Below are 26,325 nucleotides of genomic sequence, written 5' to 3' on the forward strand. Positions count from 1 at the left end.
CATCAAGATGATGTACATGGGTGTTACAGGGGATTACAGTTGCATAGGTACTGAGTACATTTTTTGCCATATTTGTTACCCACTTCATTTTTTTAAAACCTACTCAGTGATGGACATTGTCACTCTACAGTGCTCAAATGAATTTTATGAACATTAACAATAAAACAGTTTCTTCCAGGTCCGGTGATTTGTGCATTTCTTTCCTTTTGCTTAGTGTAATCTGTTCCTTCTTTTTCTCTCATTTCTTCTCTCCCCCGGCTACCCTTGAGTTGCTTCGTTTGTTTTCATCAATGTCCATTGCAGCTGTTGGGCCCTCTCTACTGTATTCTTTTTCCACCCAATTTCCTCTGATTCTGTGCCCTTCTCTCAGCTTCCCTCAGATGTGCATGTGTATATACCCTATGTGAGGTAAAGAATACAGGTTCCTCTAAATACTATAAGACTAATTAAGAAGAGGTCGTTTGTTTCCTTATCTTTGGAGTTTTTTTTAAGTCTGTATATTATTTTAGGTACATATGAAGTAGTGCTTGGGTGCTACTTTTTGGAGTATTTTTCCCAAGACTGCACTTTTTTGGTCTTGCTGTGTCTGTAGTATCTTGGGTTCTGTTTGCTTTGTCATGTCTCTTTGCAATTTGATTCTAACACCCACCTATCAGGGAGACCATGCGCCATTTGTCTCTCTGTCCTAGGCTTGTCTCGTGCAACATGATTTGTTCTAGTCCTGTCTCTTTCCCTGCGAATGCCATTATTTGATCATTTCTAGTAGCTGTGTAGAATTCCATTGTATACAGGTAACATTTTTTAGATCCATTCATGGGTAGTGGGGCATCTGGGTTGTTTCCATATCTTGGCTGTTGTGAACAGTGCAGCCGTGAACATGGTAGTGCAGCTGTCCTTGTTGTGTCCTGGATCCTGTTGCTCAGGGTAGATGCCTAGGAGTGGTACAGCTGGGTCATAGGGTATGTCTATGTTTAGTTTATTGAGGAACCTCCAGACTTCATTCCAGAGTGGTTGTACATTCCCACCAGCAGTGCAGTAGGGTTCCATTAAGAGATGTTTTTATTCTGTAGCTTCTATATATTCTTTTTTTTTCTACTTTGCTATTGCACTGTTAGCCCTTCATTAGGAAATTTTGTAGACTAGAGAAATTAGGTAGGTGCTGATGGCTCATACCTGTAATCCTAACTATTCAGGAGGCTGAGATCTGGAGGATCTAGTTTGAGGCTAGCCCAGGCAGAAAAAAAACCTAATTTTCCTTTAAAGTATTCTAGAAAATTCTCATTCACTCAGATTTTGGCAAATACAACAAAAGCTACCTAACAGCGTCCATATGCATCTGTTTTCTGGATTACATGTTTTTCATTCTATGAAGAAACTGAATATAGGAACTCAGAAACTCAGCATTTTTGCTTTTGCTCATTCTAAACTTTTGAATTTTATGTTTCTTAGAGCATTTCTCCTTTCTCATAGAAATCAAAGTTCTTTTTCGAGGAATTTATATCTAATCAGTTTATATAACATTTAATTTTGTCATGTAATTATGACAAGTATCATCTGCCAAAACTAGAAATGCATGACCATTGTTATTTGTCACAGTTTAGGGACAAATTCTTGTTCCCTCTCCCCTCCCCCCGACCCGGGTATTTGATTTAATGTTTGTTCTCTTTGCTCTCTAGCCTGTACAGTAACCCAGGTGGGATGCCTCCTTATGCTCCTCAGGGTTTTCCATTTCTTCCTCCATATCCTCCTCAAGAAGCTAACAGGAACATCACTTCTTTGTCTGTTGCTGACACTGTTTCTTCTTCAACAACAAGTTATACGACAGCCAAGCCTGCTGCTCCTGCATTTGGTATCCTTTCAAGTCTGCCATTGCCTGTTCCCACGATGGAAACTTCAACGCCGGTTGGTATCCTCAGTAATCTGTGTAATACGTATTTAGTCATCAGACAGTGATATGTCAGCTACTAAGGCACAACATATAAAATCTTTAAGTTATATTTCTAAACTCAGGAAAACAAAGAAGTAATTATCAAATTATCAAATAATTACAAATTATGGATTTGTAGAATAGAGGGTGTAGAGTTTTATGGTAGAGACATGTGTGGGAATGGTTATGGCTCTCAAGGGACCAAGGTAGAACTAGGACTGATTGTTTTGTTTGTGTGTTTTTTGTTGTTGTTTTAACCATTTTATCTCTAGCATCTCAAACCACATTTCATACATATAACAAGTGCTCAATAAAAGTGAAGCCAATAGACTAGTGATTGAATTTATGCTTGAGGACAGAGTTGAAAGATGGTCATAAATTTGCCAACAGAAGGAAATTGAAGACACTGGGTGAGGGGCTGTATTGTTGACAGAAGCATTGCGTAGGTGCCCGGTGGCCTTTTGGGGACCACCTGTAGCAGGCCTTCCTGTCAGGCAGGCTCCTGAGGAGGCACAAAAGCTATCACACTGGAGGCAAGGTGTGGATTGAGGAGGGTTTTCTGTGGTATTCTAAGGGCTTCCAGCATCCTACTTAAAAAAAAAAAAAGGGTGTTCTAAAGAAAGTAATTGAAGAAAGATAAGAGGTTAACCTGATAGCTTTCTGTTCAAAGAATTGTCCATACAATATAAGGGGATTTTACAACTTTCAGGTTTGCCTTAATGAATATCAATTGTGGTAATGTTAAGCTATTAGAAAACCTTATAATCCAGTGTTTATTACTAATTTCGGAGTTGGTAGTCAATTAAGAATATATAACCAAATGGACTTTGTTTTTCCAAAATGTTTTATCATTCTATTAATGGGTGATATAAACTAAAGTTAGTGTTAACAAAATTTCAAGAAAAAATTTCAAAGGCCTTAAAAAAAAGGAAACCGTGTATTCGTCAGCCCTGATACTTCATCTATCTTAAATGTATAACTGTTCACACTGCTGAGAGTTTATGAAGCTAGAGAAAAATATATTCTCCAAGATCAGTGGAATCTACAGCCACAAGTATACTGAAGAGATTTATTTTGCAACTGTATGTGCGCCTATGAAGGCGCGCTAACACAGGCTCTTATGAAGCCCTCAAAACAAACATACCCAAGTTATATGCAAAAGTTACACTGAAATATGCTGAAAGCAGGGAGTAATGTGAAGTGCAAAGATGAAGACATCCTAGTAAAAACAATTATGGGCCTTCCTTAAATGGTGGCTCAAATGTGTAGTCCTAGCTACATGGGAGGTAGAGATTGGGATCATGGTTTAAAGTCAGCTCAGTCATAAAAAGTTTGTGAGACTCCATGTGAACTGTGGGCTGGGCACAGTGGTGTATACCTGTCCTCCTCAGCTATGTGAAAATACAAAGGATGGGTACCATGGTGCCCTAGGGACAGAAATAACTGATGTAAAAAAGGGCTGGCTGAAAGGCTCGAGTGGTAAGAGTGCCTGCTTCTTAGCGAGCATAAAGATTACTTTTGTATTAAGTAAATAGTAAGATGGCTGAAATTTAATGCCCTTTAAAATCTTCTTTAGATAAACCAAAATGGTTTTGGTTACAAGATGCCAGATGTCCCTGATGCATTTCCAGAACTCTCAGAACTAAGGTAAAAAAAAAAAAAAAAATGGGGAGAGTAAAATTTGGATCATTGTGTGTTTTATTTTTACATATAAAGCAGATGCAGATTTTATAGCTATGTTAAATAGATTTTTAAAGAATCTTCACTATTCCTATTTGTGGTTGTCTTTGTGGGAATATTTTATAAAGTAACTTTAGATCTTATAGGATGTATTCATTGAATAGTCTGTATCTAGGGATTTTTCTAGATGCTAAGAATGACATAATTGTTTAAAAAACATGGCAAGATGCAGAAGCTGGGATGAGTGAGAAGTGGGCTTCTCTGTCATTTCTGCAGAAATAAGTGCTGGGCTCCTCATGGACATTTCTTTTCCCCGACTTTGAGTCATCCATTTCTCTGAAGGGCTCTTGTTCTTTTTCAAAATAATAGTACTAAATATTATTACAAAGATTTTTTTATTGTATGTGCCAGCAGTGCAGTTTGAACTAAGCCTGAGCACTGTTCCTTACTGTTTTGCTCAAGGATGGTGTTATACCACTTAACCACAGCTCCATTTCTAGCTTTCTGGTGGTTAAGTGGAGTTAAGAGTCTCATGGACTTTTCCTGCTTTGGGCTGGCTTTGAGCTTTAGTCCTCAGATCTCAGCCTTCTAAGCAGCTAAGATTACAGGCATGAGCCTCCAGTGCCTAGCAATTATTACTAAAACTTTTGAATATAAAGTTTCTATTTTCATCTACTGTTTATGTTTTCTGTAATTTGGTCCTGAGGATATAATGTTGCCAGCCAAATACTGTTTCTCTTCAAATAATAGGTAGCTGGATGATTGTTTATACAGCTTAGGAAAAAAACAGACTATTTCCACAAGAATCCATTTCTTATAGAGTCTAATTTTCCCCCTTTTAAAAATTTAAATATATATGTTTTCATATGACTTCATGGTCAAAACTAAAAATACCAGAAAGATTCAGCTAACACTCATATTCCCTCCACCCAGTTCTTTTCCCCACAAGTAATCATTTTTGTTTTGTGTTTGGCCCTCCATTATTTTTTTCATATTGTATGAACATGTGTGTATACATACAGATACATTTATATCTTTTATTGTAACAGCAAAAGAGTCACAGAGGTTTAAATGGGAGGGTGTTAATGCTACCCACGCACCTTAGTCATTATCCAATTTGACATACTATATTAACAAGAGACCCCTTACCCTGTAGTTTCTAGGGAGATTTTATTAGTCATATTTTAACCAACATATCCTTGAAGTTAGGCAATGACAACATCTCAAGCTAACTCAGCAGACCAATCTCCCATAAAAGTTCTTCACAATCCAAGTATACACATGATAGAGGAAGGATCTTCTAATGTTAGCCTGTCAGTGTACTTCTAATGTTTCAGATTTACCATAGTACTATGTTATGCATTGTTCTGAAGGAAATAAATAGCTTGAATCTTACATTATAGTGCACGGCCTTCTTTGATTAGAATTGAGAACAAGGGAAAATACCTAACCATATTGCTACTCTATTATTTTTAAGGAGTCTCAGCTGATTAAGGGAGAGTTCCCTGTTTCATACTTTTTTCAGTACCTTTGGTTTTCTTAAATTAATTTTTATTGTTAATTTCAGGTCTGTGTTCATTATGAACACTACCCACAGTTGTATCTTCAAAGAAAAAAGATGTATGAGAAATTTTTGAGTCAGAATTCATTTCTTCAAATTCAGTTAGGAATCTTGTAACAATCTACTTTATAATTTTAATATGATTCATGTTTTAAGCTCCTAATGTTCTATGTGTACGTGTAAAGGTTATTTAGAGTTCTGTCAACCAAATGAAATTTTAAATTATGACTATTTATCATCATTGAGAAAAAGATGACTAATTCATTTAACAACCTGTTTTTTGTTTTTCTAGTGTGTCACAACTCACAGATATGAATGAACAAGAAGAAGTATTACTAGAACAGTTTCTGAGTTTGCCTCAACTAAAACAAATTATTAATGACAAAGAAGACTTAGTAAAAAGTATTGAGGAATTAGCAAGTATGTCTTCCTTACTTCATCTCATATTTCATGAGAGAAATTTGATCTTTACCTGGAAATAAATCAGACATTTATCTCACAGGAAAAAATCTCCTCTTGGAGCCCAGTTTGGAAGCCAAAAGACAAACTGTTTTAGATAAGGTGAGTTAATGGTAATTTTCAACAACTATCTACAGTTTAAAAATGGACTTAAATACCATTCTTGTTTTTTCTCTCTCAGTATGAGTTACTTACACAAATGAAATCTACTTTTGAGAAGAAGATGCAGAGACAACATGAACTGAGTGAGGTAAGATTATCCAGTTCTTCCCCTTTCCTGCACAAACTTCATCCTCACATACACGGGCTGTGTTTCTTTTCATTTGTATCAGACGAAATTTGCTAAGTGCCTGACTTTATTAGGCCTGATACCATTACATGTAGGTGAGAGCCTCTCAGTTATGCAATACTGTACATTCTTTGTGTTTGTGTAAGAATGTATCTGCTCCAAAATATGAAAAGTGCCCCCCCCGCAAGACAAACTTGTAAGCTTAGGTACACACAACTTAGACAGAAAGTTAGCAAATTAAGAAGTATAATATATGAAAAGTATCTTATAAAATTCAGTCTATATTTCTGAAGAAGTAATTTATAAAAGAGAATATAGGGTTAAGGCTGTAGCTCAATGGTAGAGCACTTGGCATGCTGGTCAATCCTCAGCACCATAAAATTAAATTTAAAAAACCGCTCATAGCACATATAAGTTAATAAGACCACTTCCTCCTAAGTTATGTATGGTGATACATGTCTCCCCTCAACCAGTTCGGTATGGTGATACATGTTGTAATCCCGGCTACATAGGACGCCTTGAGGAAGATCATAGTTTAAGGCCAGTCTTATGGAAAAATAGTATTTTTATTAACTTTAAGAAAGTGAAGCCAAAGTGATATAAAATAACAAACAAGAGATCTTAAATGATACTATAAATCCATAATGAACTCCATGAATTATGATCGTCCTTTAGAACAAAAGATGTAATAGTTAATATTAGTGCTTAATATATATCGTATACTGCATTGAGCTCTTTACACATACTGACCTTTTCATAAGCCATACTCTACGTGGACGATATTGGTACTTTTTTTTTCTGTTTTTCATTTTACAGCTGAGGAAACTGATGCAGGAAGGTTAACAAACTTCTTTGACTTCTGAGTCAAACTTAAGCAGTCCTCTCAAAAAAAAAAAAAAAACCCAAAAAACTGTGAGAATAACTGAAATAGCCACATCAGAGCTTAGATGTTAGAGAAGCTTTTCACAATAGTATTGATTCTAGTTTTTTATTTGATAAAAAATATTAGAAGTCAACAGTGCACATCACACATAGTGATTAAACATTTCCAGGATCTCCATAAAGCTAGGAATTAGTAATTTCCCATTATCACTTTTATCTAACATTGATTATTACTATGAGCCAAGAAAAAATATGAAGGAACAGAAGCAGTGGTTCACTAGTTTATCAAAAAATAATTAAAAAATCCTAGAGAAATGAGAAAGTTTCCCATGGTCCAGCAAGTAAGTACTACTGCAAAAGTAGGAAAAGAAACCCTCACCATAGCAGTAAAATTATAAAATACTGAGATGTGAACCAGATAACATAAATTAGGAAGCTTTATTAAAGGACACACTTTTCCACTCTCCAATTATTCACAACTCAAATTTGTAGACAGATCACTCGTTTGAATGAAGTTGATAAAGTGGTGCATTATGGTACATTCCCGTGGGTGTGTATCTCAATGATATACCATCCCACATGCTAGAGGACAGCTATTTAAAAGTAGTTTTAGTTCTTACATTAATTTTTATATGAAATAAGACAAAAGTCCAATTTCACTTTTTTTACATGTGGATATCCAGTACTTCTACCATCATCCTTTCCCTATTCAGCACTTTTGTCTGAAATTATTTGACCATATATATGTGAGGGCTTATTTCTTCTGTTGTTTTGGTCTGAATTTATGCTAGTACCACATTGTTTTGATTAATGTAGCTCTTGTACTATGCTGTTTATAAGATTGCTTTGGCTTTTCAGGGTCTCAAGAGATTCCATAGACTCATCTTAGACCAAGTTTTTCTATTTCTACAAAATATGCTGTTGTGGTTTTGGAAGTTTGCACTGAATTTGTAGGTGTCTCTGATGACTGTTAGCAACATTAAATCTTCCAGCCTATGAACATGGCATGTTTTCTTCTTATGTATACCTTCAGCTTTTTTAGCAGTTCTGCCTCTTTGGCTACATTGAGTCACTAGGTCCACACACACACTTACAGGCAGGGGATTAGACAAGAACATCCAAAGGTCTTTTTATGGGTCAATTTAGTGGGTATCTCTCACAACTATTTAATTCTAGAATCTTCCAGAGATTATTTGTCTAGCTTTTCATTTGATGGTGTACAGACAATGCATTGGTTTCTCTTGTGTTTGTTGTCCACCCTTGTAGCATGTTATAAGGTAGCAGATTTTCTCACAGAGGCTATTTAAGGCATACAGTGAATTGCCTCTCAATAATTTTTTTTGTTTTTTGTTTTTTGGCCAGTCCTGGGCCATGAACTCAGGGCCTGAGCACTGTCCCTGGCTTCCTTTTTGCTCAAGGCTAGCACTCTGCCACTTGAGCCACAGCGCCACTTCTGGCCATTTTCTGTATATGTGGTGCTGAGGAATCGAACCCAGGGCCTCATGTATACGAGGCAAGCACTCTTGCCACTAGACCATATTCCTAGCCCCGCCTCTCAATAATTTGACCTCATTTCTCCACCCCCTGTGATTAATTTTTCTGAGTATTATAGACTAACATGATTCCTGGTTGTTTTTCCTTTTTCCAGAGTTGTAGTGCAAGTGCCCTACAGGCAAGATTGAAAGTAGCTGCACATGAGGCTGAGGAAGAATCGGATAATATTGCTGAAGATTTCTTGGAGGGAAAAACTGAAATAGATGATTTTCTCAGTAGCTTCATGGAAAAAAGAACAGTATGTAGTATTCTTCAGTTGAGGATGAGTGACACCATAATGTCAAATTACTTAAGTAGACTTATGAGTAAGAAGCTTTAACACATTACTGAGCTGGAATTTTGAGTGCTATAAGAGGAATCTGAAGAGCTTCTATTGGGAAGGATAGCAGCCTAACAGCCTACTATCACTTTAAACCTGCTTGTTCTGAGTACACAGGCAGGTAAATCAAGTAAGAGTTCTGTTTCAGAAATAATAGTATCTATCATTCTGTAGGCACTAGTATATCATTTAAGTTGTCTTCATAGTTGTAATATATTCCTGAATAGCAACCTGTTTTATAATTTAATTATGGAGAATTAAAAAATATTACTGAGGGCCAGGGATATGGCTCACGTGGTAGGGGAATTGTCTAGCAAGTGTGAATTCCCAAGTTCAAACCCTACCTAACAAATTATTCAGAACATTCTGCACAAATTTTGATGTTTTTGTTGTATTAAAGTGAAAACCAAAAGGTCTGCTTAATAGTTTCTGTACTAAAGCCCTAAATACCCTAATTTCTCCGTAACATCAAATGTTAAAAACAATCTTTAATTAGCAATCTTCATAAAAACTATAATGATACACACATGCATAAACACACATATGGGGCAGACTTTTTTTAACCTCTGTTTTTCCTAAGAGAAAATTGAAGTTCACAGGTGTTGATGACTTGCCTCTGGTGATACCAATAGTATGGCTTTGGTCTCTGGTCCATTATTTCTACATAGCTGTGGAACTACACCTTGTTAGAAGGTTTTTGTTACTCTTTTATGGTTAAGAGACTAGGATTTATTTCCATATTTTAAAAATACAGATATTTGGGATTGAATAATCAGAATAAAGGATCAGAGTTTTATATTTTGGATGTTTGCTTGCAAACAAAATTGAAAGTTTTTCTGGATGGTTAGATTCTGAAGAATTCAGTACTTGAAGGTATTTTAAATAATTTATCTTCTAGATTTGCCACTGTAGAAGAGCCAAGGAAGAGAAACTTCAACAGGTGATAGCAATGCACAGCCAATTTCACACTCCGTTATAGGTAAATTATGTTTCAGGTTTGAGTCACAAATGTAGGATATAAGTATTCTTTGCTACAGTTGTTAACAGTGTCTATTTAAACAGCTTTAAGCATAATTCTGTTATATTGGCACATGTGCTATGTGACATAGAATGTTTTGCATTATATATTAAGTATAATATCATACAAATAAGCATAGAGCCATTAGAACTCTTTTGCATATTTTCTCATGTTGGCCTAGATGCAGTGTTTAACATCGAGGTAGGTCCCTCGGTTCCTGTCTCTCAAGCTGGTGTGGTCAACTGTATGCCCTAACACTTGGTTGACACGATACTCAACCATCTTGTCTTTTTTCCCCATCCCTATAAAATGAACGCCCAGTCCATCTCTTTTCCATCCACACCAGTACTGCCCTCAAATTTTTCTGGTCAAGTCTCTCTAATTATAGGATTTTCCTTTCTACAAGGTACTGCCAGAATGATCTTCATGAAGTCCTACTTGTGTTATAAAATTGTTGGCTTCAGAAACTAAGAATTTCCAGTAATGATGGCACTGATGTCTCATTAACATTTTTATAATGTGGAATATCTGGAATATCACCCATTTTATCCCTTTTATTTTTTTTATTATGATGTTGGAGAGCAACAGATCATCCATTTTAATTTCCCCCTTTCCCCTTTAGTATCCTGTTGTTTCTTCTACCACCATATCTATTATACTTTTACCTACTCACAGCCCCTTTTTCCTCTTCATGTGTTTTACTTCAGTAATGATTATGGTTACAAGGACAGACAGATCTTACCCAAACGTAAGTAAAAGTCTGTTATTGAACAACGCAGGGATACAGCACAGTGCCAAAATAAAGCATAGCTGTTACCTAAGAGTGGAACACTAGAAGCCAGTGCCTAGCTCCTCTTCACTGTCTAAGGTTTCTGCTTTTCCATTCTGAATCTCTAGTCTGCCTCCCTGCCTCCTTCTTTTCTTTTTCAGGGCTGGGCTAAAACCTAAGGCCTTCTATATGGTAGGCATGCACTCTATCATTGATCTGTATTCCCGTCCCAGCCTTTTTTTTTTTTTTTTTCTATTTCTGAATCACCCTCCAACTATTTCTGCTCACAGTCCATTAACAATCAGACTGTTCAAGCACGCAGTGGAACTTGACCGGGTGTCCTGGTCTTCTAATATAAATTATTGGGAAAGAGATGGATGAGATTCCATCTTGGCTGAATCACCTTAGCCTGGAGATAGGTGTCATTTGGTCCTCTGCCCAGTCAACTGGGCTAAAAAGGAGGGAGTGGATCTGAAAAAGGAGCATGGGAAATTCCCTGAAAAGGGTAATGGACTCCAGGGAAGAAAGTGATAGGCATGTCTTATTGAAACTTGAGCTCATAGTAACATTACTCCAACTGTAAACTGTTCTTTGTATTATTTTCCAAACTTAATACTAAATATTAAGTGTGTAGTCTCCATGACTGAAAACTAGAAATAAGTAATTGCTTGTACATATGCGTACTATGAATACTCTCCATTCCTTAATAAATTTATGGTTCTTCATCATCAAGTTATTTTACAATAAGTTTAAAGTGGAAAAGAATGGAAAGAAATGAAAATACATTGTCTGAATAGTAATTTAATTTTTTGTCTTTCCAGATTTTCCTGAAAACATGAACTGCCAAGAGAAATGGGACATAAAACTAAGTACATTGTTTTAGATTTAAGTTTGCAAGTTGGCATTTCATTACAATGGCTGGATTCGGATGTACTCTACACCTTGTTTAAAGAACTGAGACTGATTTTATATAGATTAGAATGATTGTTATGATCTCTGCTTTGAAAATTTCTCTGCAGTATTTGCACTAAAAATGTTTATTTATCATTGATAAATCCTGTTCTATTTAAATTTCACTGCTATACTTATGATTAAATACCTTATGCATGTAATTTTAGTTTTAATATTTTATAAAACTACTCAAATTTGTAGTTTTAATTTGAAACTGCCTCATTTCTTTATCAAGAATGATATCTATTTAGATTATTTTCCTCTCAGTTTTTAAAAAACTTTCAGCTGTGTAAAAATACCCACACCCTCCCTTTTTCCTTCTTTCAAAGGCAATTTGCTTTTTTTTTTTTTTTTTTTTGGCCAGTCCTGGGCCTTGGACTCAGGGCCTGAGCACTGTCCCTGGCTTCCTTTTGCTCAAGGCTATAGCACTCTGCCACTTGAGCCACAGCACCACTTCTGGCCGTTTTCTGTATATGTGGTGCTGGGGAATCGAACCCAGGGCCTCATGTATACAAGGCTAGCTCTCTTGCCACTAGGCCATATCCCCAGCCGGCAATTTGCTTTTAAATATTCATAATACCAGGAAATACCAAACCTGCCAATGTGCCATCTCAAGAAAGTAACTTTTAATACCTACAGTAAATCAGAAGAATAAACCAGCTTCTCTTTTATGTTTTATATTATCTTTAAGACTAGAAATGCATTTAAGAAGTAATACAGGTAAATATTTCACTTAAATTTAAAAAATCCCGTCTTCCACTTAAACCAGTCCAGCACCAACTGCTCATGCTAATTATTTTAAGGGGTATGTATCTGATGGGTTCTGATTAGGTAAGGATATGCTTTCTAAATTCCTATGTTAAAAACAATTTTTTGTTAATAAACATTCTAAACACTCTAAACTCTAAAATATTCATGATTTTTTTTAACGTCTATTACCTATATAGTCATGTTAGCTATATAGTATATATCCTATATATGTAGCATATAGTATATAGTATATATAACATATAGTATGTATACTACATATAGTAGACTACATATGGTGTATATACTATATATAGCTATATATGTATACTAATATGTAAGCTATAGAGCAATAAATATTTGTTAGACAATACTAGTTTCTAAATTAATTTTCAGTTTGTAGTCAGCATTTGTTTTTATGCCATGTCATAGAACAGAATAAATACATGTTTGGGTATGTCTAACCCAAAAGTTCATAGAGAAGTCTTGGGGGAAAAAATGTGAACTTGGTAAAGTAGTATCTAAGTCATAACACCCTCCTGCATTTTTCTAAGTAAACCCACTTTGCTTGCCCACTCTAGTCCTAGCATACAGTGCAGACCTCCTCCTCTTCATGCTCTGCACTTCCTGTCTGTGTTGATGGCAATCATTTTGGAAAAATCGAAATTACCTCCTTAGGATTGAAAAGACTTAGTACTAGTTCATCTGTTTGTAGAAAACAGGTATTCACATGGACTCAAAAAATGAAGACGTATTGGGCATAGGAAATAACTTTAAAAAAAAATTGTGCGTATTGATACTGGGCCTTGAATTCAGCCTTGTGGACTCCCTGAGCTTTTTTGTTCAATCCTGGCACTCTACCACTTAAAAGCCACACTGTGCTTCTGGACTTGTGCGGGTTAACTGGAGGAGTCAGGTCACAATTACCTGCATGTAACAGATTAAAAATAGATCCTGTATGTCACTTACAAAGTCAGTTTAATTACTGTAGCTCCAGTAGAAATTAAATCATGGCCATTATTTCATGGCTTTTCTTTGTAATAGTTGTCTATAGACATGCATGCTTTTACTTTAATATGTAATAGAAGATAGAATGGAAATGGGGAGCGTGGAGGAAAGCTTAAGATATCTAGGGTAGAGATTTGCCATGGTAAAAGACTTAAAGGCTAATTCCTAAAAATAGAAGCAAGTTCTAAATCAAACTTGGAAGAAATTTCCAGGAATAAACTAATACTAAAGACTTAATACTGGAATATAGGTTGGTTGAAGGTAGGTTTGATCATAATTTATAGATACTCAAAAGTTAGTGCAGGGCTGGGAATATGGCCTAGTGGTAGAGTGGAAGCCCTGGGTTCGATTCCTCAGCACCACATAAACAGAAAAAGCCAGAAGTGGTGTTGTGGCTCAAGTGGTAGAGTGCTAGCCTTGAGCAAAAAGAAGCCAGGGACAGTGCTCAGGCCCTGAGTCCAAGCCCCAGGACTAGCAAAAAAAAAAAAAATAATAATAGTGGAGATATGTAGAATTAATCATACGTTCTGAAAGAATAAAAATTTATTTCAGGGCTTCCCCTCCTTTCCTTTCCTTGCTTTATGATGTAACAATTGTTTTGTTTAATTGGATTTACTCAATTATGACCTTCTTACCGACTTTACATGCAATTTACCTTATCACAAAATAATTTGAGCTGTAGATATTACTAGTTAGTAATGTGCCTTGAGTCAGTTATGTTACTTTCATATTCTCTAGCTATCAGAACACTTCTTGAATTTTGACCTAAAATAAAGATGTAGTGTTGTAAACTTTAGTCTTGTTAGATTGGCAAAACTCTTCCAAAGTTGTGTGAAAGCACAAACAGGCCCAATAAATGTCACCTTTTATGCATATTTCAATGTTAAATTCTAGAAAGTAGATACAATGAACAAAATTATGTGGCTTGGTGTCACAATAAAAATTAAATTTTAAGTATCAAATACATTTTTCTAAATAATGTAATAGTTCTATGTGGTCTGTATATTTAGATTTATGTATATATACATAGATATGTGTGTATAGTTATATGTACATACACATATACATACATCCACATATGTATATGTGTGTGTGTGGCAGTTGTTTTAAGTACTGAATGTGGAACTCCAGGCCTTGAACTTGGTAGGCACACAGTTTAGCTTCAGCTACTTTGGGGATGGGGTCCTATACTTCTTCACGGCCCACCTGGACTGTGATCCTGCGTGTGCATCCTGTATAGCTAGAACGGATGACAAGCAATGCAGCCAGTGGCCTCCCATTTTTTTTTTATAATTTATTAATTAAACACATTTTTTTGACAAGGTGTTGTGCAAAAGGGGTACAGTTACATAGTAGGGTAGTGTGTGCATTTCTTGTAATATCTTACACCCTGTTTTTCTTTCCCTTCCCTAGGTCAGGTAGACATATATACAATACACAGTGTATCAAAAACATATGCAGTAGCCACGTGGCCTATGCCAAAGGAAATTCACCTAGGGCTTTAAATGTAATGTCAGCAATAGAGTTTGCTTATCCTTGTCTTATATGAACGTACATACATAGCGTTTGAGCTGTTGTGATCCACTGAGAGGTCTATTTTTGACCTTTATATGATGAGTAGTTGTTTGGTTTTAGTTACATAATGTAGGGTCGCTGACCCAAACCTGTGGGAAATACCATTTGACCAGAGGTTTTTGGTTTCGCAGACCTGGTCTCTACTGTCTCCCCCTCCCCCCACCTTAACAGTCATATATCAAGGAGATCATGCCCCTTTGTTTTCTGTGTTCTAGGCTTGTCTTGCTCAACATTATTTGTTCAAGTTCTGACCATTTCCCTGTGAATACCAATATTTCACCATTCCTAATCGCTATGTAGTATTCCATTGTGTATAGGTACCATATTATTTGGATCCATTCATCTGTGGAGGGGCCTCTGGGTTGTTTCCATATTTTGGCTATTGTGAATTGTGCCGCGATAAACATGCAAGTGCAGATGTCTTTTTGATATCTTGGGACCTGTTGTTCAGGATAGATGCCTAGGAGTGGTATGGCTGGGTCATAGGGTAGGTCTATGTTGAGCTTTTTGAGAAACCTCCATACTGTTCTCCAAAGTGGTTGTACTAATTTGCACTCCCACCAACAATGGAGAAGGGTTCCTCTTTCCCTGCAACCCCTCCAGCATTTGTTGTTTCCTGAGTTCAGAGTATAGGCCATTCTAACTGGAGTGAGGTGGTATCTCAGGGTTGTTTTTATTTGCATTTCCTTTACTGCCCCTGGCCCATTTTTTTTTTGCCAGTCCTGGGCTTGGACTCAGGGTCTGAGCACTGCCCCTGACTTCTTTTTGCTCAAGGCCAGCACTCTGCCACTTGAGCCACAGCGCCACTTCTGGCCATTTTCTATATATGTGGTGCTGGGGAATCGAACCCAGGGCTTCATGCATATGAGGCAGGCACTCTTGCCACTAGGCCATATTCCCAGCCCATCCCCTGGCCCATTTTTAAGGAATTAATTTTTTTGTAGACTTATATTACCCACTGAGAGAAAAAGTCACACTCTGATTATTGAGCAACAAAGTTTCTGAGTGAATAGCTACAAGCTGTGGCGTGACATGAGTCAGGTTACAAAACGTAAGAGCCATTTCTACTATTTCCTAAGTATTTATTAGCCATGTAGTCCCTCTTACATACACTATATAACACAGAAAATAGAAAACAAAACACATTCCTTATAATTAATTTGGGAACTTTCAACAGAAAATGCTGAAATTTTATATTTTAAAAGAATTACATTTGCTTTGATTTGTATACAGTGCTTCTATATTACAGATTTTTCATGTATTATTCTTAAATAGGATGAACAACACAATTGCAATTATACTATATTGTTTCATTCATACATATCACTACACTCCAATCTTTCATACTAAATAGTTCAGCATTGTGACTTTCTTGCCCTTTTTTACCTTGGTCCTATTTCAGCAAAGTTTAATACATTCTTCTATAGTTTTTCACATATTTAAAATACTGATATAAATTATACAAATTATGTTTAATTCCTTTATATTTTACAATGTATCATTTCAAAACCATAAAGCATGAATACAGTTGTTCTCTTCAAACAGCAATGTTTCTCCACCTTTTTTTACATGAAAAATTTAAGTCACTTAACAAAGTTCTGTTTTTAAAAAGTATAAGACAGCAAATGATTCTGTTAAAATGTGCATTTTAACAAAGCAAAAACTTTCAGAACTGACCTTTAGCAATCAGCAGTCATGAGTTAATGTTAATCAAAACACTAACCAGTAACATAATTTCTAAAATGACAGATACCATAACTTACATTGCTAACTCCTCAAGACCACCAGATTCTCTGTTTCCTAACTGAGATTTCCCCTTGGCGATGTTTACCCCACTGACTGTACAGTGTTATGCTTTGGGGTCGGGCTGGCAGTTGGCTGATAGGGTCTTTGTGATGTAGCCTCTGTAACAGCAGTAAAAGGTTAAGAACGTTAATATGATCTGAATTCAGATAGAAGACTCAGAAAATGCGTGTTGCTTCTACTTTATAATATTAAACTCATTTTAGAGAAAAACTGAATTATAAATTTTTTTTTTAATGAGGAGAAACATATTCCAGAGAGAGGCAACAAAACAATAACAATTCTAAGGAAAAGTTAGAAGTGATTATTGTACCTGAAGGATAAGCTTTAAGACATTCAAAGCTTGTTAGGAATACATATAGTAACCAAAAAGTGTATATTCTCAACAATATACCTAATCTTTAGACATAGTGGTAAAAAGGTCAAAAGGAAAGGTAAGGTCAAATATTTCAGAAAACACAAATTGCACGTGGAAGTGAAACAAAGGGGAAGATGCTCACCCACAGAGCGTGAGGGGAGGGACCGAGGTTTGCTGAGTAGATGCATGCCCTGGCAAGGAAGATTTCTATTGATACCTTAAGTGAGGATAAATGTAATAGCTCTGTAGTGATTACAATTTTCACAGCCTAGAAAGAGCATCAAAACAATAATTTCCCATAGATTTGATAAACAAATGGATACTTCTGTTGCTCAGCATCTAAAAAAATTACGTGTTGGAATTTTTTTCTCCAATTTCAAAGGTGCACTCTAATTCTTGATGACACAACCATTTCTTGCGTTATTTTTAGTTTAAATTGCACGGTTCCCTTATTTTTGGTAGTGTTTCTATATGTCCTTCACTTTGGAACTCCCCAAAGAAACTTCAGGCAGTGAGAAACACAGCTTCGTCAGAGTCCCGGTCCTTACCGCTGTCTTCACTTGGTGCACGCTCGCCACCACTTGGAGACCGACAGCTCAAATCCTCCACCCCAGACTCTTGGTCACTGTTCACAGACAGATCGGGATCTGAGCTTTTCAGGTTGTCTTGAGTTAGGATGAGAGCCGAATCTTCATCCCCCTGTGAAGGGCTCCTGGATGGAAATGACTTCATGTTCCCACTGTAGTCCTGGGGTGTGTTGGCCAAGCTGTTATCTGAGGTAGAAAACCCTGCGTGTTTGCTGAGCTCGCTTGGCTTACTCTTCACTTTAGTGCCACTCAACTGGACTTTTTGAATCTTTTCCAGTCTCTAAAAGAGAAGTAACAATTTTAGGCAAAAATTAGCATTTCTTTAGTATTCATGATCTTATCTGGGTATAATGTTAAGGACACAGGAACAGCAGATGTGGGTTCAAACCTAGATTTTATGGATTAGTCAACCAACCGTCAACACATATCAATAGCATATTATATAATTATTAAAAGTGGAGAAGTGGGTCTTTACTACATGCGAAAGTTAATTTTACTTTTTCACCCATTCATGCTTTCTCTATAAAGAATTCTAGTAGTCTCCAATAATAGTAACACTGACCATTAGCCAAGTAGTACAGCAAACTGTGACATGAACCACAAACCAAGCCAAATGTCTGAAATGGCCTAGGTTTGGGCTTTGGTTATCTGGTGTTCACCTGGCTGAGACTGTTTAGGCTACCCATTGGCTAAAAGGAAGAAATAGTTGTTAAGCATTTTATGTGTCAGGTCTCAAGAAGCTTTCATAGAGCACTGTTTTAAGAAATAAGCTTGGAGAAATAGATGAACAATTACAAAAGGGTCTTACTTCTTCTAGAGCCTCCAGTTCTTCCTCCAGCTGCTGGGACTCCTCCTTTACTGCCATGAGGTAGTCTGTGACAGACTGTCGGGGCTGCATCCCCTTTTCAAAGCGGTTATACATTCCACTCCAGAACCTAGGGAGGAATGCAGACATATCATAACTACCTTCTCAAGAACAGCCCAATGCGATTACAGGCTTGAAAAACGTACTTCTTAAGATAGTAATGTCAAGTAGATATGTGCTTTTGGGGAGGTCTGTAATTACTTTTAGGGAAGAATAAAGTCTAGAAGACTATCTGTACAGATAGTAACTGAATTAGAAGGGACACAAAGCCAGCACTGGTGGCTCTAATACCTCTAATTCCAGCTGCTCAGGGAGGCCAAGGCCTGGGGCTTATGGTGTGAGCCAGCCCAGACAGTAATATCTGTGAGACACTCATCTCTAACCACCAAGAAGCCAGAAGGACAGCCTTGGCTCAAGTAGTAGGATGCTAGCCTTGAGCAGAAAAGCTCAGGGACAGTGCCCACTCCCTCAATTCAAGCCCCAGGACTTTCACTAATTAAAGAAAAAAAAAGGCATCTATTTATTCTATAATAGATTGAAGTAGCACATGTTACCATTTTGTCTTTGTGCAGTTTTAGAAAATAGCTTAGTTTTAAACTGAAAAAAATATGTGTATATATATATATACATGTATATACATGTATATATATATATATATAACTTCAGCTCCTTATAGTACCCTTTTATCCCTCAGTATTTGGCTTTTATTTTCTTACAATACCGAAAACAGACCGTTGTGAATAATTCTTCCCCTCTTTTTCCTATACAGCATATGCATACTGAATGCAAATAAAAATAAATGGCATCATAGGTATATTCTTAGACCTACTTACTCTTATTTAAAAAGGCAAAGTACTTCAGTAGCAGGCACTTAGAAATACCTAGTGCCTAGAACCTGTGCCTCATCCTCAATAAAATGTGTTACTATTATAAGTAAGCTAGCTGCAATTGTAGTGTGTCTCACTTCCTCTAAAAACTTTGATGAGCTATGAAAGCTTTTTTGTATCATAGATTAATCTACTATAAAAGTCTAGGAAAATAACAATACCAAAATTATTAAGAAGAAAACCATCTTGAGTAATAAAATGCTACATAGTGCCACTGTGAGCCTATAAAGTAGGGAGGATTGTCATTTTGTTTTTCTGTATGTTGTCTTGATGATCTCCGACTCATTTTTCCATGTGACTAATCATATAGTTCACATCTAGAATATACCTACTAGGGCCTACAGGAGGGCCTCTGTGGTCTCCCCATTCCACGATGTGCAACCTGTTTCCCTAAGAGGAAGTGATTACATACTTGTACGTGAAGTTGCAGGGAGCTGTAGGGAGGCGAAGACTTTCCTGAGTCTGATCGTGAGCAGTTCGAAACAGAGGATTCAGATAGTCCGCTCGGTTCTTCCAGAGGTGAGACCATAAGGAATATGTTCTTTCTTGAATTCTGTTATGAAGAAAATAAGCCTGCTAATTATCAATCTGAATACATGTATAGTGTTAGAACTGGAAATAAACTAATCCTAGTTGACTGAACATCAAATCTCCTGTAGCTTGGAAATTCAGTCTTTGTTGATGGCTTTTTGGTATAGTAGAAAAATGCTGTAAATAAGCCTGACTTAACTCCTCACTATCTCTACTCAAGTTGACAAGTTCTTTTGAGTATTTGTTTAAAAAAACAACAAGCTTTCTCTGTAGTTTGGGTTCTTTCCCCAAATAGTTACTAAACACTTATTTCCATATACTGTTCCAAGTGCTTCATGTGCGTCCTCTCATTTTAATCCTCACTGAATTCTTATGTGATATATCCATTTTGGGGAACAGAATACTAAGTAAGGGATGGAGAGATTAAGAATTGTCCCAGGGCTAGGGATATGGCCTAGAGGTAGAGTGCTTGCCTCCCATACATGAAGCCCTGGGTTCAATTCCCCAAGCACCACATATACAGAAAATGGCCAGAAGTGGCGCTGTGGCTCAAGTGGCAGAGTGCTAGCCTTGAGCAAAAAGAAGCCAGGGACAGTGCTCAGGCCCGGAGTCCAAGCCCCAGGACTGGCCTAAATAAATAAGTAAGTAAATAAATAAATAAATAAATAAATAAAGCAAGCCAGCCTGCCTTTAAAAAAAAAAGCAAAATAAATTGTTGTTAAAAAAAATTTGTCCCAAACCCAATAGCTACTAAGTAGAAAATTGAACTAGAATTCAATTCAACGTGAGCATTAGCTGGTTATTTCAACAAATCATGAAATACAGAAAATATGGTGAGATTAAAGAATGGGCTTTGCTTCTTTTAAGTCATCCTTATTTATCAGTCATACTTTGTTCTTATACCAATGGTACTAAAGTACTGAAGCCTATTTTATTTCAACTGATAGTTTTCAAATTAAATCTGATGGTGTATAATCTGTAAAGTCATTCTATGAAAAAACCCATTCTGTTTGTACATCCTAAATCACATTGTTATGTTTTTGACTATAATTTATTTGAAATTTCAGTCTGCATTGTCTCTACTTTTATCCTTGAGTAATAGCACGTAGTTTAAACTATTAATGATTTGAGTTCAGTACACAGCTGTAAGCCCCAGCTCTTGAGGCAGAGATTGTGGATTTGAGACCCTCAAAACCAAATAACAAAAATATTCCAATGGCCTGAGTTTCAAATTTGCTTTTCTAGTTATATTTGCAATTTTGTCACACAAAAATAGCCACCCATCTTTTTTCATTTTAAATGCAAACTTTCTTTAAATACAGAAAGTTTCCAACAAATGACAGTGTATTAAAGAGTCTCAATCTGGCAGAAACTGTGGGGAAAAAAATGAACCTGTACATATCTCTGATGTGTTGATCTCATTTAAGCCACTTATGAAATCATTATCAGGAACAAGAAAACAGCGTCTTCTGGAATAAATATGTGACTAAAGGAAAGACCCTTCAACATTATGAAAAGCAATCTGAAATCCTTGTCAAAAACTTTAGATAGGGGCTGGGAATATGGCCTAGTGGCAAGAGTGCTTGCCTCCTACACATGAAGCTCTGGGTTCGATTCCCCAGCACCACACAGATGGAAAATGGCCAGAAGGGGCGCTGTGGCTCAGGTGGCAGAGTGCTAGCCTTGAGCGGGAAGAAGCCAGGGACGGTGCTCAGGCCCTGAGTCCAAGGCCCAGGACTGGCCAAAAAAACCCAAAACTGTAGATAAAAATTAAACACCAGAATACTTACTTGAGTTCTTGTCGCTCCTTTTGGCTATTACAAAGGAAATTTCCAAATTGGCAGGAATAAATGTGATGCTGAATGTGAATCAAAAACCTCTCATTGAACTCAAAGGCACAGGGGCATCGCTCCATCAGCTGCCACACGCACTCGATGAACTGGTCCATCACTGGGGAGATTTCTTTTGGGTCGCCATCCAGATTGCCATATCTGCAAAAGAAAGTATTGGAGATTTCCTAGCCAAATATTTTTAAAAACTTGAAAACTGTAAATGCAAAAATAACCATTTCTACCCTACTTCCTACATAAATCTTACAAAAACTCTTTTAAATTCCATTTCCTCTTCGTAGTGAAGGGGTGGGTACAAACGAGTATTAATGCTAAGGATAAAGTTCAAAGGAACTTGACATGAAAAGAAGGGTTTTAAGTTCAGTTATGTCACTTTTCAGCCATTTCCATGTTTGTTTTTTTCTGTCTGCTGTCTTCTACCTCAGAAATGCTGATGGCCGAGTACATAGTAGAACTCTCAAATTGGAAAGAATAATGTGGGTAGTCCCAACTAGGGACTTTACTCGCCCCCCGTGCTGCTCCTGGGGCTTGAACTCAGGGCCTAGGCATGATCCTGAACTTTTATTGCTCAAGGTGATAGCACCCTGCCACTTGAACCACAGCTCCGCGTTTGACTTTTTGGTGCTTAATTGAAGAGTCTCATAGACTTTCCTGCCTAGGCTGGCTTTGAACCATGATCTTTAGATCTCAGCCTCCAGTGGTTAGGGTTGCAGGGCCTCCCCGTCTAACACTTGGAGTCTGAGACAAGAGTGTCACATTCAAAACGACAGATTCTTAGATTTTTACCTGTGATTAAACTTATGTCCAAAGGAGGTCCAGTCCTTTTCAATCAGAACCTACACAAGAAAGAATGTAACTGTCACAGAGGGAAGCAAATGGGTGAAACTATGCTGCCAAAAGCAGGACGAGAATAGAAGTCAGTATCCTTAGATAAGCTGCAAATGATTGAGAATCAATTATCCACTAAAGGACAAGGGAAGGGCAAAGTTGAAGGTCATAAATGGGAAAATAAATGAGAACACGTGTGAAACCAAATAGCCCCACCCACCAAGTGCTGCTCAAGTATAGGGCACTATTCATCTTGCTTCATATATTTAATTGTGGGACTGGTGTTCTTATCCCTGCCATTTTAGGGAAAGGGAGACTGAAGCAGAAGACGGAATATTTGCCTGAGACCATAATGCCACAAAGCAATGGATTCCATTTGATAACCTAAGTCTCTGTTGCAAGCCCTATCTCATCGCCACTATGTGATGCTGCCTCTCTAGATAAAAGTAAAATCCCAGCCTTTCTGTGAGAAACAAATGGGGATGTTTTCTATTAACTTGTACTGTGCATTAGTGTCTAAGGCCATGCATGGCATTTAGGAACATATTAAATCAAATATATTTCTATATTCTATATATTCCTATAAGTATATTAAACTGTATATTTGAATAATATGTTTTTAGCTCTGCTTTTGACTTGAAATTACCATAAATTTACAATGTTGTTTTAAAATATTTAAATATGGGCAACAGACCCATTTAATACCACCAAAGCTCTATAATAGCCCACTGGTGTAGGTCCTGACTCTAAAGACGTGTGCGTGTGCGCACACGCACACATGCGTGGTGCATACTGCAAATTCTGTGGTTGGACAATGGACAAATGCACAATGAGGATGGGTCAATGGAAGGACAGAATGGTACAACCGGGAGGCCTTCACTTTCCAAAGGAGACACTGAAGCAGGAAGGTCAGACACTTGGATACTTATTCTCCACCTGCACTCCTCCCCAAATAATAGGGAAAGTTATAAAGAGGAAATGGGCTGGGAATATGGCCTAGTGGTAGAGTGCTCGTCTCTTATAATGAAGTCCTGGGTTCGATTCCTCAGCACCATGTATATAGAAAAAGGCCAGAAGTGGCGCTGTGGCTCAAGGGGTAGAGTACTAGCCTTGAGCAAAAAGAAGCCAGGGACAGTGCTCAGGCCCTGAGTTCAAGGCCCAGGACTGGCAAAAAAAAAAAAAAGTGCTTCAAGAGGAAATGGCTTTTCTCTTGTCCAGGTGTCAGCTGATGTCACTTGCTAATTCAGCTCCTCAGCCCGCTTTTGCCCCTAGCAGGGATTCAGGATTCACTGACGGGCTTTCTACCAAACCATGGAAGCTCCTTGGGTCGCTGTCAGTGATGGAACTGCCTCCCGTAGTCACAGCTCTCCACCCCAGGCAGCCATGCCCTTGGGAAGCCCTAGGTCACATTGTGGTGCCAAACCTAAAGAGTTCAAGCTGTAGGAGAGGATGGACTCAGGACTTCAGCAAAGACCGTCAAAAAGAAAGAAAGGAAAGGAAAGAAACAGAAACTTGGCAGTTAGAGTTTTTCTCTCCAGATCTATTTGTATGTAAAATACAGAAATTTTATTTCTAAGTTATCTTTTTTTGAGATGGAAACATGGCTGAAATGGTAGAACACTTGTTTAGCAAGCAGAAAACCAAGTCACATATTTTTTTTTTCTGAAAAGTGTTTTCTGCTTTATATTCACACATTACCCTAAACTTGAAGTGCTTCTGAGCAAACGACCACGCTAAACTCGGCCATTGTCTGGGTGCGTGTGCCTGCCGATCCAGCTACGCACGCAGGCAGCTAAGACTGGGAAGATCAAGGTTCCGGGACAGCCGGGCAGAAAGATCACCACGTGACTCCATCTCAGAGCAAGAGGCCTGGCGTCAGGGCAAACTTCTGGCATCCCAGCTACATTGAGAAGCCTAAAGTAGAGAGTGTAGCTCAAGCACATGCTGAGCAAGAAGTAAGATCCCATCTCAAACAACGAGCGCAAAGAAGGGCTGGGGACATGGCTCAGCAGTAGAAAGCCTGAGTAAGAAATGCAAAGCCTTGATTTCAGGCCCCTCGATTTCAAGACAAGCACTGTTTTCCAAACTACTAGCTATATTTAATGTTTGCCCCCAAACTTCCACAGAGAAGCACCGATTTGAGTTGGACTCAGTATCCCATAACATTTCCTTTTTACCTTAAGGCTATTTTACCTTTTCTCCTTCAGTTAATCTTGTTGATCTACTAAGAGAAAAATAATGTTGATTAGGAAGAAAAAGCTGCAGCAGAAAGTTTGTCAATGTCTGAAAGCGTCCGTCGCCCATCCCCCCCCCCCCCCCCCCCCCGACGTCCCCAGCCTGCCACGCTCACCATGAAGCCCCGCAGTGTTCGGTAGTGAGGGTCCAGAAGCAGGCTCGCCAGCGAGCACACCTGAGCAGTCCTGTCCCAGCCATCGGAACAGTGCACCAGCACACTGGCCCCTTCCTCTGACACTGCCTAAAAAACGTCCAACAGTAAAGATACGAAGAATGAATGTAAGGAGGAAAACGCATCAGAAGCAGGGGTGGGTGTGGATGGAAAACTACTCATTTTAAAAAATCCTTATTTAGAAGAACTTTATAAAACCACACATGAGAAAATACAATGAGCCCCCATCTGCCTGCAACAAACTTTCATCAATTCTCAACTCATTACTAATATTTACTCCCGCCCTCTCTGCCTCCTCCTTCCCTCCCGTTATGTAGAAGTGAATTCCAAACATCAGAACCTTCCCCCTATCAATATTAGAATATGTCTCTAAAAACCTCCAGAAGTCTCTTAAAACATCCACAACATTGTTATAAGCAAAAAAAAAAAAATGCTGTTGCTCAGGTCACCTCAAAGAATATTTACTAAATAAAAGTGTTTCCTAGGCAGACACTTCATGGCGCATGTCCTTGCCTCCTGCCGCCCTTTTCCTTCCCCTCCAGTTCTCACATTAGGCCTCACTGAAATTCTGGGTTGCTACTGGCCTCTTCCATTTCCAAAGTATAAAACTATGCTGTTACACATACAAGGATAAAAGTCAAGTAAGGGAAAAACATGTGAAATCCCTACCAGAAAATTTACTAAGAGAGAATTTCTACTTGCTAGTATAAAAGTACCTATGACTCTGAGGTTACCTTTTTTTTTTTTTTTTTGCCAGTCCTGGGCTTGGACTCAGGGCCTGAGCACTGTCCCTGGCTTCTTCTTGCTCAAGGCTAGCACTCTGCCACTTGAGCCACAGCGCCACTTCTGGCCATTTTCTATATATGTGGTGCTGGGGAATTGAACCCAGGGCTCATGTATATGAGGCAGGCACTCTTGCCACTAGGCCACATCCCCAGCCCGAGGTTACCATTCTTGGCAGGAAACATAAATTGGAAAACATACTGGAAATTCCATGCTAGCATTTACCACCACCTAAAATTGTATTTTTATTTGTATATTCCTTTTTACAATGTTTCTGTGGCGCACAGAAAAGCTGCACAGCCAGCTCCCTCTCAGTGTTGGCACCGCTGAGTATCGGTGGGCACTGGGAGGGGCCCTTTGGAAGTCAATGTCTTGCTGGTGTTAGAGTCTTCTCTCTCAGATCACGTACCTTGGCAATGAAAATCCCGGCATCCATGATGGCTTTAATGTGCCTCAACCAACCAGAGTTCTCCAGGCCCCACAGAAAATCACTCATGGACGGAGACTTTAGCTCACACACTAAAAGATAAATTGTGTCATAAAAGTGAAATGACAGCTATCTCCCATTTTACATTATGCTATGGTATTTCACAGGCAGCTTGTTAATGATATCTTTTTTTTTTTTTGGTAGTAGAAACTGCCTGGAAGACTTAGGTCAAAATAAATATCTAACTTAGCTAAACTTGA

The 26,325-nt window shown here is 37.9% G+C and overlaps 2 protein-coding genes and 1 long non-coding RNA gene across 6 annotated transcripts in view; 1 reads left to right on the forward strand and 2 right to left on the reverse strand.

Moving 5' to 3' along the window:
* The window catches only part of Vps37a (VPS37A subunit of ESCRT-I), a 26,476-nt gene extending 14,732 nt beyond the window's left edge, over positions 1 to 11,744 (forward strand). Inside the window, exons 5-12 of one of the 2 annotated variants that reach the window (XM_048330804.1) lie at positions 1,677 to 1,902; positions 3,504 to 3,574; positions 5,461 to 5,588; positions 5,671 to 5,729; positions 5,809 to 5,877; positions 8,447 to 8,590; positions 9,570 to 9,611; positions 11,280 to 11,744. In XM_048330804.1, the coding sequence (XP_048186761.1) occupies positions 1,677 to 1,902; positions 3,504 to 3,574; positions 5,461 to 5,588; positions 5,671 to 5,729; positions 5,809 to 5,877; positions 8,447 to 8,590; positions 9,570 to 9,611; positions 11,280 to 11,297 (757 nt within the window). In that variant the 3' untranslated portion in view covers positions 11,298 to 11,744. Of the gene's footprint in view, positions 1 to 1,676; positions 1,903 to 3,503; positions 3,575 to 5,460; positions 5,589 to 5,670; positions 5,730 to 5,808; positions 5,878 to 8,446; positions 8,591 to 9,569; positions 9,651 to 11,279 lie in introns of both variants that reach the window. The other variant, XM_048330802.1, reaches the window with a different exon arrangement.
* LOC125339606 overlaps positions 1 to 14,503 on the reverse strand; it is a 23,637-nt gene extending 9,134 nt beyond the window's left edge. The window contains exons 1-3 of the long non-coding RNA XR_007208567.1: positions 14,474 to 14,503; positions 9,226 to 9,237; positions 4,338 to 4,342 (exon numbers count right to left, since the gene is read on the reverse strand). This is a non-coding gene — a long non-coding RNA (uncharacterized LOC125339606). The remainder of the gene's footprint in view (positions 1 to 4,337; positions 4,343 to 9,225; positions 9,238 to 14,473) is intronic.
* A 1,301-nt stretch (positions 14,504 to 15,804) lies between these two features.
* Positions 15,805 to 26,325, reverse strand: part of Mtmr7 (myotubularin related protein 7) — a 75,853-nt gene continuing 65,332 nt past the window's right edge. For 2 of the 3 annotated variants that reach the window (XM_048330801.1, XM_048330799.1), the window contains 8 exons: positions 26,048 to 26,157; positions 24,799 to 24,924; positions 22,407 to 22,456; positions 21,561 to 21,761; positions 19,652 to 19,792; positions 18,296 to 18,422; positions 17,449 to 17,767; positions 15,805 to 16,643 (listed from right to left, as the gene is read on the reverse strand). In XM_048330801.1, the coding sequence (XP_048186758.1) occupies positions 16,567 to 16,643; positions 17,449 to 17,767; positions 18,296 to 18,422; positions 19,652 to 19,792; positions 21,561 to 21,761; positions 22,407 to 22,456; positions 24,799 to 24,924; positions 26,048 to 26,157 (1,151 nt within the window). In that variant the 3' untranslated portion in view covers positions 15,805 to 16,566. Of the gene's footprint in view, positions 17,768 to 18,295; positions 18,423 to 19,651; positions 19,793 to 21,560; positions 21,762 to 22,406; positions 22,457 to 24,798; positions 24,925 to 26,047; positions 26,158 to 26,325 lie in introns of all 3 variants that reach the window. The other variant, XM_048330800.1, reaches the window with a different exon arrangement.

This window comes from Perognathus longimembris, chromosome 21, assembly GCF_023159225.1.
Source record: "Perognathus longimembris pacificus isolate PPM17 chromosome 21, ASM2315922v1, whole genome shotgun sequence".
Lineage (NCBI taxonomy): Eukaryota > Metazoa > Chordata > Mammalia > Rodentia > Heteromyidae > Perognathus > Perognathus longimembris.